The 11,668-nt window shown below is 50.9% G+C and overlaps 2 protein-coding genes across 2 annotated transcripts; one reads left to right on the forward strand and one right to left on the reverse strand.

The window, feature by feature from the left end:
- Nucleotides 1-157: 157 nt before the first annotated feature.
- EMG1 (EMG1 N1-specific pseudouridine methyltransferase) lies at nt 158-2,372 on the reverse strand (the record flags this gene model as incomplete). Its single annotated transcript, XM_084265298.1, has 6 exons — nt 158-484; nt 890-1,039; nt 1,190-1,248; nt 1,583-1,724; nt 2,056-2,157; nt 2,244-2,372. 6 exons carry the CDS (start codon nt 2,370-2,372, stop codon nt 371-373), a joined length of 696 nt encoding a protein of 231 aa, XP_084121424.1. The 3' UTR covers nt 158-370.
- Nucleotides 2,373-2,600: 228 nt separating this feature from the next.
- PHB2 (prohibitin 2) lies at nt 2,601-6,870 on the forward strand (the record flags this gene model as incomplete). The annotated part of the gene is made up of 8 exons (XM_084266134.1): nt 2,601-2,763; nt 2,850-2,934; nt 3,049-3,128; nt 3,227-3,411; nt 5,073-5,202; nt 5,673-5,776; nt 6,176-6,253; nt 6,790-6,870. The coding sequence occupies exons 1-8, from the start codon at nt 2,637-2,639 to the stop codon at nt 6,868-6,870; spliced, it is 870 nt and encodes a 289-aa protein (XP_084122260.1). The 5' UTR covers nt 2,601-2,636.
- Between the last annotated feature and the right edge of the window lie 4,798 nt (nt 6,871-11,668).

Genomic DNA, 11,668 nt, shown 5'->3' on the forward strand with positions numbered 1-11,668 from the left:
AGCACGACGCTGCCCCCCGGGACCGGTAACTGCAGCTGCAGGGCAAGCAGGGCACAGCTAAGCATTGCACTTCTGTGACACACCTGAGCCGAGGCCCCACTACAGCAAGATCAAGCCTGCCCACACATTAAACAAGAGAAAGTACAACACACAAGCATTCATAGCAAAAGTGACCTTTAATAGGAGGAGAAAAAGGTTGGCAGGGCAGTCTATTGAAAGTCTCATCTAGAAGTTACAAGGATGAAACTGAAGCTTTTTCCCTTCCAGAAGCCCAGAGTTTACACCAGGTCCACACCTAAGTAAGAGAGGCTTTCCCCAAGCGTGGAGTCACTGTATAAAAGTCCACCATGTCTGGAGAAACGGCAGCAGCTCATACTACTCCCCAGACTTCTTCAAAGGCAGTAGTAATTTTAGCACATGTCAAGGCAGCAGAGAGTGGGTAGTTGCTGATGGAGACCATTTTTTCTGTATAGTCAACGTTGACCTAGAGGAAGAGAGGGGGAAAAAAACAAACAAACAAAAAACTCAAGCTGCAAGTTTTCACTTAGCTCCATTTATCTTGATTGGTTGGGGAAATATGGTATTCCTCCAAGGTTGAACACAGCCATAACAAAATACATCAGGACAAGTGCTTGCCCTTACTAGTGCCCTCTCTTGGGAGAGAGAAACGTCCCAAATGTGCCAACATTGGGGCCTTTCTGACAAGCCAGCCTACTTGGGGGATGGAGGGGAAAAGGGTGGTGGGATGGGGGCATGAAGCAAAAAAACCCACCAAACAACCCCAACACACAACAGCCAACCAAAAGAAAAAACCCCATGCTCAGAACAAGACTGAAAGCTATGCTGATAAGTATTTTTACAACTCCAAGTAAGGGATACATGCACTTACCGAACCATGGGCAAAAGCTCCCACAACAATGGCAACTGGCTCTGCTTTAGGAATCAGTTCACGCAGATCTGACACTTTTGGAACTGCAAAAGAGGTACCTATCTTCATACAGCCCACAGGGAGGTGATTGCTGACTGGGTTTTTAATCACCTACAGAAAGCATAAAGTTAACAGGTACATAGAGATAAGAGACCCTGCCACACAGCTAATCAGAAAGCTTAGAAAGTAAGATTCACTCCATCACTTGCTGCAGAGGAGGAACGTTACAACATTACCTGTGAGCAGTCAAAGAACGTTTACCTTCAGCAATTTCTGAGGCCCATCAGCTGCTCGAACGCTGAGCTTATGCAGCAACTGAACTGACAAAGGAAAGCTAGTTAACTTGTCTGTTCTTTTACCAGAGAAATCTTATTATCTACCTAGTAATCAGAGTTAAAATAGACAGACTGTTTGTTAAGAGTTCCCAGGTTCTAAAACCATCCTAATCCCCATCAGTGATTTCTGCTGCAGTTAGTGCAGCCTCACACAGATACTTCTTGTGCTGCATTAAGGAATGTACAGTTGGACGATGTATCTTGGAATGTACTCTATTCTCATACTAACATTTTTAAGGTTGATGCAAGTTTTGGACTCTCTAAAAGTCTTCCACTCCTAACCACCTTCCTGGTGGCTGGGGTAGTTTGAATCACTTACCCATAAGACCACAGAATCGATCAAAAGTTCTTGGTATTCTGGTTTGGGGATTGACTTCAATTAGAACGTTCTTCTGGGTGTGGATATAGACCTGAAGGAGACCAGCCCGATTCAGAGGGCTGTCCATGAGCATCAGCAGACTCTGAAATAGAAGCACAAGACTAGTGGAAGAAGAAAAGGTGCAAGAGAGGATTCTTGTAAAACTTGATGGTTAGGCCCCACGAATGCAGGAGGGACACATGCTGAGGCAGAAGTTACCTGGCCACACGAGCTCTACTGTAGTGTGGACAGAAAATCCCACACACAAACAAAAGGCTATCGAAACTGCAAGCTGCAAACACAGCGGGCAAGGCCAACCTCGCCCCCGCTCCGGGGGCACAAGCAGACCCCCCCAAACCGAAGAACAATCCCCCTCAAGCCGGCCGCTGCCCCGAGGGGCGCGGGCTGCCCCAGCGCCCGTGCCCCGCCGGTACCTGGTGGGTGATGTCGGGCCGCACCTGCGCGGGGTCCCGGCCAGTGCGCACCAGCAGCGCCCTGTGCTTGTCGCAGCTGAGGAGCTCGAACGTCTTCCCCACCTACGGCCACAGCACGGAGAGGTAGGTAAGGGTGCCCGCGGCCGCCTCCCGCCCGCCCGCCCGGCCGGACCCCCTCCCGCCCGCACCTTCACGGTCTCCAGACTCGCCCCCTCCAGCACCACCATGAGCCGCCTCGACCCGCGGGGCCGCTTCGCCTCCAGCGAGCCGTCCTCATCCCTCTCCTCCTCCTCGCGGGACCGCCTGGGCGCCGCCATTTTGCTGCCGCTGCCCCACGCGGGCCCCGGAAACAGCGCTCCCGGCCCGCCCTGGGCCCGCCCACCGACCGACCTGCACGGCTACCAAGATGGCGCCTGGAGCGCTCCCGCGATTGCGCTCCGGCCGGAGCCGCTTCCGGCGAGGCGCGCGGCCGCGCCGGAAGGCGGCGGCGGCGCCGCCGTTTCCCGCCGGAGAGCCTTGGCGGCGGCGGCAGCAGCAGCTTCCGCTGTCCTTCCCGGCGGGGCGTGCGGCGCGGCACGGCAATGGCGCAGAACCTGAAGGATCTGGCGGGGCGGCTGCCGGCCGGGCCGCGGGGCGTGGGCACCGCCCTCAAGCTGCTGCTGGGCGCCGGCGCCCTGGCCTATGGCGTCCGCGAGTCTGTCTTCATCGGTGAGTCCCCCTCCGCGCCCCCTCCCGCGCCTCGCCTCGCCTCCTCCGCGCCCCGCGCTGACCGTGCCCCCTCTCCTCCCCGGCAGTGGAAGGCGGGCAGCGGGCCATCTTCTTCAACCGCATCGGCGGCGTCCAGCAGGACACGATCCTCGCCGAGGGGCTGCACTTCAGGTAGGGCCTAGCTCCCCCGCCCCCAGCCGGCCCCCGCCGGCCCGGCCCCGGCCACAGCGGGTGCCCGCGCACGCCCCATCCTCCCCCGCCTAACGGGCCTCCCGCCCCTGGCAGGATCCCCTGGTTCCAGTACCCCATCATCTACGACATCCGAGCCAGGCCGCGGAAAATCTCCTCCCCCACCGGCTCCAAAGGTGAGAGTAGCCCCAGCGTGCCACAGCACGGGATGGGAGGGGGGCAGGAGTCCCGGCACGGGGCTGGCCTGGCTCACAGCTCCTTCTCTGCCTTGCAGATTTGCAGATGGTGAACATTTCGCTGCGTGTTCTCACGCGCCCGAACGCTGCAGAGCTGCCCAGTATGTACCAGCGCCTGGGCCTGGACTATGAGGAGAGAGTCCTGCCTTCCATTGTGAACGAAGTACTCAAGAGCGTGGTAGCCAAGTTTAACGCTTCACAGCTCATCACTCAGAGAGCCCAGGTGAACTCTTTTGGAGGAAACTTACACTCAGGATTGCAGAGGAAAAGCTAAACTGGATATGGGGAATGTTCTAACGGATGAAAGGTCTCATAGAATGCTTTGGGTTGGAAAAGACCTTAGAGATTATCTAGTTTTAACCCCCTGCCATGGTCAGGGACACCTTCACTAGACCAGGTTGCCCAAAGCTCCATCCAACCTGGCCTTGAACACTACCAGGGAGGGGGCAGCCACAGCTTCTCTGGGCAGCCTGTTCCAGTGTCTCACCAAGATAAACATACTAGGCTAGTAGGTGGTACATCCAAACAGGAAGGGCATGTAAATAGCCTGCTTACAGTTTGATTCCAATACAAATGCAAAGATTAAGGCTGCCCCACTAGCTTCTGAGAAGGAAACTGGATTCATTGGTATATAGAGTGTAAAACCACACCATAATGTAATAGTGTGGGAGGGTTTGCACCATAGTCCACGCGTAACAGTAGAGCTGGCTTAAAAAAAAGTGATTAGCTGGTCCTTCTTGGGTCTCAGAAGAGCTGTCAGAGCAAATTAAACAGTTTTCAAGAATCTGAAAAGCAAAGTAGATGAGTAGTGAACAAAGCAGTAAACTTTCATTTCTACTCTTTGGGGTTTTTTTTTATGGATTGTGAGATGTTTTATATTTCATTTTTCTTAGCAACTTATTTAGAAGTTCCATGCAGGAGCTCCATTAAAGCCTTTTAGAAGATGCAACTTCTCTCTGCCTCAGCTGTGACAGGTGGCAAATATTCTCAGGACCCCTGGCAATCAAATTATCAGAACACAAATTTTCAGGTACAGGCCTTTATAAGGTAAATAATTCTATTATCTCACAACGTGCCCAGATTACTCGCTAATGTTTTTCTAAACAGAAATATTTGCTACCCTTCTGTAGCACCCATTACTGAAAGTTTACTGCTTTGTTCACTCCCATCCACATCTTGTGAGAAGTGATGATTGGCAGCAGGGACTTCAGGGTTTTGTGCCAGGCCACCTGCTGTGCACTGAAGGGATTTGTTAATGATCACAGAATCACAAGGTTGGAAGAGACCTTTGAAGATCATCAAGTCCAACCATTCCCATCCTATGCTAAACCACATCCCTAAATACCTGATCTACCCTTTTTTTTGAACAAATCCAGGGAAGGTGACTCAGCCCCCTCCCTGGGCAGCCTGTTCCAGGCCCTGACAACTCTTTCAGTGAAAACTTTTTTCCTAACATCTAATCTGACCCTGCCCTGGCACAGCTTTGTGCCATTTCCCCTTGTCCTATCACCAGTCACCTGGCTGAAGAGACCATCTCCCACCTCTCTACAACCTCCCTTCAGGTAGTCGTAGGTGGTGATAAGGTCTCCCCTCAGCCTCCTCCTCTCTAGACTAAACATCCCCAGCTCCCTCAGCTGCTTCTCAGAGGATTTGCCCTCCAGCCCCTTCCCCAGCCTGGCTGCCCTTCTCTGGACTCGCTCAAGGACCTCAGTGTCCATCTCATGGTGAGGAGCCCAGACCTGGATGCAGCCCTCAAGGTGCAGCCTCACCAGTGCCGAGTACAGGGGCAGAGCTGTGAAGGGCAGTTGTGCTTCGCGCCTGGAGCGCACGGGGTGTGAGCAATGTGCCGTGTTTGGCACTCTCTCTGCTCTTACTGTGCTTCAGGTGTCGCTGCTCATCAGGCGGGAGCTGACGGAGCGGGCCAAGGATTTCAGCCTCATCCTGGATGACGTGGCTATCACGGAGCTTAGTTTCAGCCGCGAGTACACAGCCGCTGTGGAGGCCAAGCAAGTGGGTGAGTTCAGTTTGTCCCTGGGGAGAGTGGGTCGCTGCTGACTGCACTGAGCACGGGAGCAGGGCTTGGGCTGCGGTTGCCGTTGCTTTGGCACGGATGCAGTTACAAATCTCAGCCTCCTTAGTAATGGAGCCACACGGGTTATTTCACAAGCATTTTATTGGAAAGCTTTAGGTCACAGCTAATGGGGTAGACTGTCAGTGGGACTGAGTTCCCAAAACTAGGGTTCCTCTTCAGACTGGGACTCCCCACATTTGCTGTGGGAATTACGCATGGAGGGTCTGGGAGCTCTTGATTTTATATCAGAAAAGGTAAAGTATGTCTAGATCCATCTCAGTTGTGGATATGGCCCCAGAACGCTCCCAGCTCTTTCGGAAGCAGAGCTCTGAGGCCTCCTCAGCTGCAGGCTGCTGGTGGAGGGCTCAGCAATTAGGGTCTGCTGCAAATCCTTTTGGCCGTTCTCTCTGCAGCCCAGCAGGAGGCACAGCGCGCACAGTTTCTGGTGGAAAAAGCCAAGCAGGAGCAGAAGCAGAAGATCGTTCAGGCTGAAGGGGAAGCGACAGCTGCCAAGATGATATCCTGCTTTGGGAGATGTTGTGGGATGGGGCTTGTGAGCCTGACAGTCCTGAGAGTCTGTCGTGTCGGGCTTGTACTTAAGAGAATGTGAACGGGTGATAGATTCAGGTAGGTCACTCTTTCCCCCCGCGCCCCAGTTGGCTGGAGTGAGTTTGAAGGTTAGAGCACCAAAGGCTGTGAGCCTTCATTCCCTTCTGTAAGGTTTAACTTTTATTGGCCATGTGTCCACAACCCATAATGTTGTTCTCCATTTGGGGAAGCAAATACGTGCCTGCCCAAGGTCCCGAGTTACTGGGAAAGCAATTGCAAAGACTTTTAATGATACAGCTTAGGAAGAACTCCTAAGGGTACACAGCTTCTATCAGCAGGTCTTTCCTTAACTTTTGCTCTCCTGTACCTTGGTGAAGCTCTCAGCAGGAATCCAGGCTACATCAAGCTACGTAAAATCCGAGCTGCTCAAAACATCTCAAAAACGGTGAGCAAGGAGGCACAGAATTTCCTTTGCCTTTGTGAATTTCTCCCACCCCAGTGGCCACATGATGAATTTAAGGCGAATGTAACCTGCCCTGTCCTGATCTTTGCTCCTGTCCAGTCCACTTCTGCTCATGCAGAACTTAAGATTTAGCTTCCTGTTATATGTGAGGCTAGGAGTTTGTGCCTTCCACATGACAAGGCCAGATCCACATCAGATTCTATCACCTACACTCAGCTGCAGCCACCAAAAGCTCCTGGTTTCCTGCAGGCTGAGAAGAGGGAACAGATAAGTGTGGGATCAAAGGTCTGTCCGACAGGGAGGCAGAATGAGCACTTTTAGAAAGTCTGATGGCTCTGGGATGGAAAGTCAGGAAGGTATAGGATTGTTTTGGGGAACTGCATTGATTTAACTGAGGGCTTCAGTGGATGAAAGAGGTGCTGTGTCTGGAGGGGGAATAGGGTCTTTATTAGTGTGACTTGTAAATGTGCATTTATACTCCTTTATGCCACCTTTGTAATGGATTTTTTTTTTCCCAGATTGCTGGCTCACAGAACCGTGTGTATCTCGCAGCAGATAACTTGGTACTGAACCTGCAGGACGAGGGCTTTACCAGGTAAGGGGGCCAGATGGCTGGATTTATCTGAACCCTACCTGTGAAGCTGATCCCCTTCTGGGACCTCACTCAGGATCTTTTCTCTGAGGGGACCCAGATGCCAGAGGATACAGCCAAGTAGGAAGCAGTCTTACTTACTATGGAAATAGAGATTTTTGTTTAATCAATTTCCTTTTATTTTTCTCCCTTCTTTCCCCCCTACACTGCATCTCCTGACACACAGAGGAAGGTAAGGCACTGTTTATTTTGTTTATTTTGCTAGTACTTGGAAGGAGGGTGTTTGTGTTCACGTTGTGCCTGGAAAGTTTCTGGCTTCCTCTTTCTGGCCACAGGAACTTTATTCTATCTCTACCTCAGTTCCCATCTGGGATGTGAACCTTGAGGCTTTCCTTGCAGGAGCCACACAGGCATCTGCATCAAGTAGGAGATACTCAGTAATTAGAGATCTGTGTGTGTCCCATGAGGAACCTTGTATGGGGAAGGCAGAGTGACTGAGGAGCAGCCTCTGGTCTGTCCCCCACACACGGGGCGTTCTGCATGTACAGCAAAGAAGGCAGGTAGATGGTAGTAGGAATTTGTGGGGGGCTGGGGTAACGATCTCTACAGAAGGTCTTCCTGTTACACTCGGAAGCCTTTCCAGCCCTGCTCCCTGGTCTCAGGGCTGGCAGGAGTTTGGTGGCTTTGTCCGATCTTTCCCCCGTTTACTGGACAGGCAGTGCCAGCTGAGCTAATAATAGCATGCAGCTGAAAGCTTAGTTTTCTTAGAATCACAGAAGCCAGGGCTGTGAGATTTCTGATTGTAAGATCTTTCTTCCTTATCTCTGAACAGATTCTGTCTTACTCATCCCAGAAGGCTTAAGGGGCTTTGAAATAAGCACCTAGTAGGAAGGACTTGAAGTCCAGATCCTTTGGATGTGACGCCCCACACTCCCCACAAGGGTCTGTTTTGGCTTTGCTTGTGCTTTCTGGAGTAATGACTCACTTCTGTTTCCCTTTCAGTGACAGTCTCCTACTCAAACAAGGGAAGAAATGAAAGAATCTAAAGCCTCCTAAAACCACTGGCGCTGACCAGCAGAAGATAGTAGTGAGGAAGCTTCGAACTCCCTCTGTTAGCATTGTTTGCCCTCACTTTGAAGTTGTTAATCCAGTAGCCAGACTTGGTTTCCCATCACCCTGTGGTGATCCAATTATGGGACTGGGCTCTGCCACTAGGAAGCTGTTATCTCCCACCAGTTAAATCTGGGGAGGGGACAAGAGTGCATACTGGTATTAACCCATGCGGAAATAGTAACTGACCTCTAATTGTCATTGATTTTTAGATTTCTGTAGGGTAAAATCAGAATTCTCTCTTTTTTTTCCCCCCTCTTTTTTTTTTGTTTTGTTTTGTTTTGTTTTGTTTGTTTGTTTGCCAAGCCAGGGAGTCCTGCTGCCATCAGCACCAGGCTGGTTTTTTTCTAGTAAATTTTGTTTCTCTTTCACTCTTGATCCCAAGAGTACCTGGGACTGAGTTCAGGATATTGTCATTCATTGGGTGCCTGTCACTGCTGGAATACCTATTTCTGTCACTGTCTGCTCAGTGATTCTTTCAAACATTTGTAAAAATTAAAGCCCGCCAAATTTATACCGTGTCTAAGTGTGCTTAGTGCTAGAAAAAGAAGTTATTTTGCATAGGGGCAGGTACAAGAAAAATTTTGTTTGGTTGAGGGGCAGTATCAGGATGTTTTGGGGAAAGAAGCTGAGGAAATAACCTATTCGCTGAGAAATCATTGGCTGGGGAGAGATGGAGCAGATGTGGATGCTCACATAACTTCACGGGTGAACAAGGCCTGTTTCTTGGCTGCTTGAGGCTTAACCTGCCTTTCCATGTCACAGCACCACGTATGTTCTGTGTCCTGATCTCCATTTTTAAACCTTGGGTGTTTCATCCCCCAGCTTTCCTGGCCAGAAGTACAGGAGAAATCTTCCTCCACAGGCTGAAGTCTCCTCTGTGCTTGGTTTTCTGGGATGCAGTCTTGTCTGCTTTAGGGGCCTGTCACACTGGGCTGCCCTGTACTAGATTTAGGGCTTGGAGGTTTCACAGTGTCAGAATTGTAAAACCCTGAGTTGGAGGAGACCCACAAAGACCACCAGGTACAACTCCCCCCTGCCCACGGGAACCTAAAGGTGAGGCTGTGAATAAGAGCGTTGTCTAAACACACCAAGAACACGGACAGGCTCGGGGATGTGACCACTTCCCTGGGCTGTCTGATCGGCCTCTTGGTGAAGAACTTTATCCTGATGTCCAGTCTGAACTTCCCCTGAGGCAGCTTTCAGCCATTCCCTGCAAAGCACCAGCAGAAGAGACCAGCACCTCCCTCCCTTCCACGAGGAAGTCGTGGGCAGCAATGGGGTCAGCCCTCAGCCGCCTCTAATCTGAGCAAACCCCGTACCCTCACAGGTCTTTCACCACCTTCGTTGCCCTGTGGCACCGTCCTTACACTGGGCAGCCCAGCGCCGCACGCCGTGCGTCAGGAGAGGCCCACGCGGAGTATCAGGGGCCCATCCCTTGCGACCCGTTAATTCCGCTGTGCCTCATGCACCCCAGGGTGCCAGTGGCCCTTTTGCCAAAATGTCCCGATCCTTTCCTGCAGGGCTGTCCCGCCCCTTGCCTCCTGCTCTGCACCTACACCCAGCCCTGCACCGCTCCGGGTGCAGAATCCTCGTTCAGCTCCACGTGCTCAGCGATTGCCCAGCGTGCTGATCTGTCGAGCATTTTCTGTAAGGCCTCTGTGCCCCCAAGGAGCAGCTCCCCCTGACTAGGTGCTGTCAGCGAGCCTGGTGTGTGCTTGGCTCCTGTGCCTAGGTCCTTGATAGAAGCTTTGAAGAGAACTGGACCTAAAACAGAGTCCTAGGGGGGTGCCACTGGCCATCAGCTAGACCTTAGGCTATTTACTGCATGTTTTTAGCCCAACCCAGTAGTCAACTGTTCAGCCACCATATTGTGTGCATGTCTGTCTAGCTGTATGGTGGACCTTGTCCAGACGGATACTATGTGAGACAGTATCAAAAGCTTTCCTCAAAAAGCCCTGCATTTGCTGCCTTCCCTTTGTACACTAGGCAGGTAACCTTGCATGAAAGGGGTGAGTTCATGAACACATGCTGGCTTTGACTCATGGCTGCATTGTCTTTCAAGTCTTTTTCAGTAACTCCCAGAGTAATCTTTTCCATAATTTTACCAGGCACCACAGAAAAAACAGGCCTGTAATTCCTGGGGTTGTGTTTCTTGCCTTTCTTGAAAACTGGGATGACGTTTGTCAGCTTCCAGTCAAATGGGACCTCTCCAGATTCCAAAGACTTTATAAATAACTGAGAGAGGGCTCTCAGTGACATTGGCCAACTCTTTGGTGCCCTGGGATGGATCCCGTTAGACCCCATAGACTTTTGTGCATTCATTCCAGCAACAAATTCTATATGGGTTCGAAGTCAGCAGGGAGCTTAGCACTCCCTGACTTGTGGTGCTCCAACCCAGGCATCCTCGGGCCCTTCATCAGTGTTAAAAACAGGTGAAGAAAGTGTTAATGGGCTCTGCTTTATCTTCATCCCTATTTGGGTATGAGGTGACCAACCTCATCAAGTAATGGACCAATGTTTCCTTTAGTCTACCTTTTTCTGTCAACATAGTTTAAAAAGCTGGGGTTTTTTTTCCTACCTACTGGAGAATCAGCCAGCTTCAACTCCAACTGAGCTTGGCCCGTGCAAATTTTCTGCCTGCAGTGGTGAATGATATGTCTGAAGTCTTCCTGCATTGCCTGTCCTTCCTTCCAGAGGCTTTTTTTCTCCACCTGAGTTGCAGACAATCTCTATTCAGCCAAACCAACCTGCTGTCCCACTTGACTTCAGACACAGGGGAATTGCCTGCTCCTGGGCTCTTGAAAGGAAGCTCTTAAAGAGGGACCAGCATTTATGGACCCTAGCATCCTCAAAAGCAGATCCACAGGGGACCTCACTAACTAGTTCCTTGAGCAGTCTAAAGTCTGCTCTCCCAAAATCCAGGGTAGTAGCTCTGCTGACAGTTTTCCACATATCACCACAGAGTTTGAACTCAATATCACGATAGCCAAGACAGCCACCCACGAGACCATCTGTATTTACAGCCAGCCATCTCTATTTACAAACAGCTCCAGCTCTCCAGTGAAGAAGAGAGGCCTTTTGGGACCTCTCAGAGGGCGAGGCAGAGTACAAACACATACAGTCTCCGTTTGTTTTAACAAACACATACAATCTCTGGGTTCCTGGGTTTAGAACTTGCTGGGAATCAGAGCAGCAGCTCGCACCCACAGGTCTTGACTCGCAGTGCTAAGGAAGCACCCAATTTTTTGAAGTGACTTTGAGAACATGTTCTCAGACAGCCACCCAGAAGCATGGAACAGTGGTTAGGTGTAAGACAGAGCAGGCTGCTTATCTCAGGGCAGTGTTGCTTGACGTACAATCATGAAAATTCTTGCTCAGTGGGTATTCTCCACACATTGAGTTCTGGAATTCAAATATCAAATGAGGTTCTGGGTGTAACCCAAACTTGCGCCACAAGACGTCTTCACTTTCTTGCTTTGGGTAGAGCCAGAGCTAACCACTGGTATGCCTTGCTTTAGCAGCTTTTTAAGAAGGAGGTGGATTAGAGTCTAAAGCAAAAAGCTAGTATTTGCTGAGCATAGGTCTTTATGGCCATGGCTTAGAAGAAGTTATCAGTCAGCAGTGAAACACAGTATACCCCACTCACCTTTCAGCTTTTCATTTTCCCTCTCATAGCAGCAGAATTGCAAAGC

The sequence above is a fragment of the Gallinula chloropus genome (genome assembly GCF_964237585.1).
Source record: "Gallinula chloropus genome assembly, chromosome: 1".
Lineage (NCBI taxonomy): Eukaryota > Metazoa > Chordata > Aves > Gruiformes > Rallidae > Gallinula > Gallinula chloropus.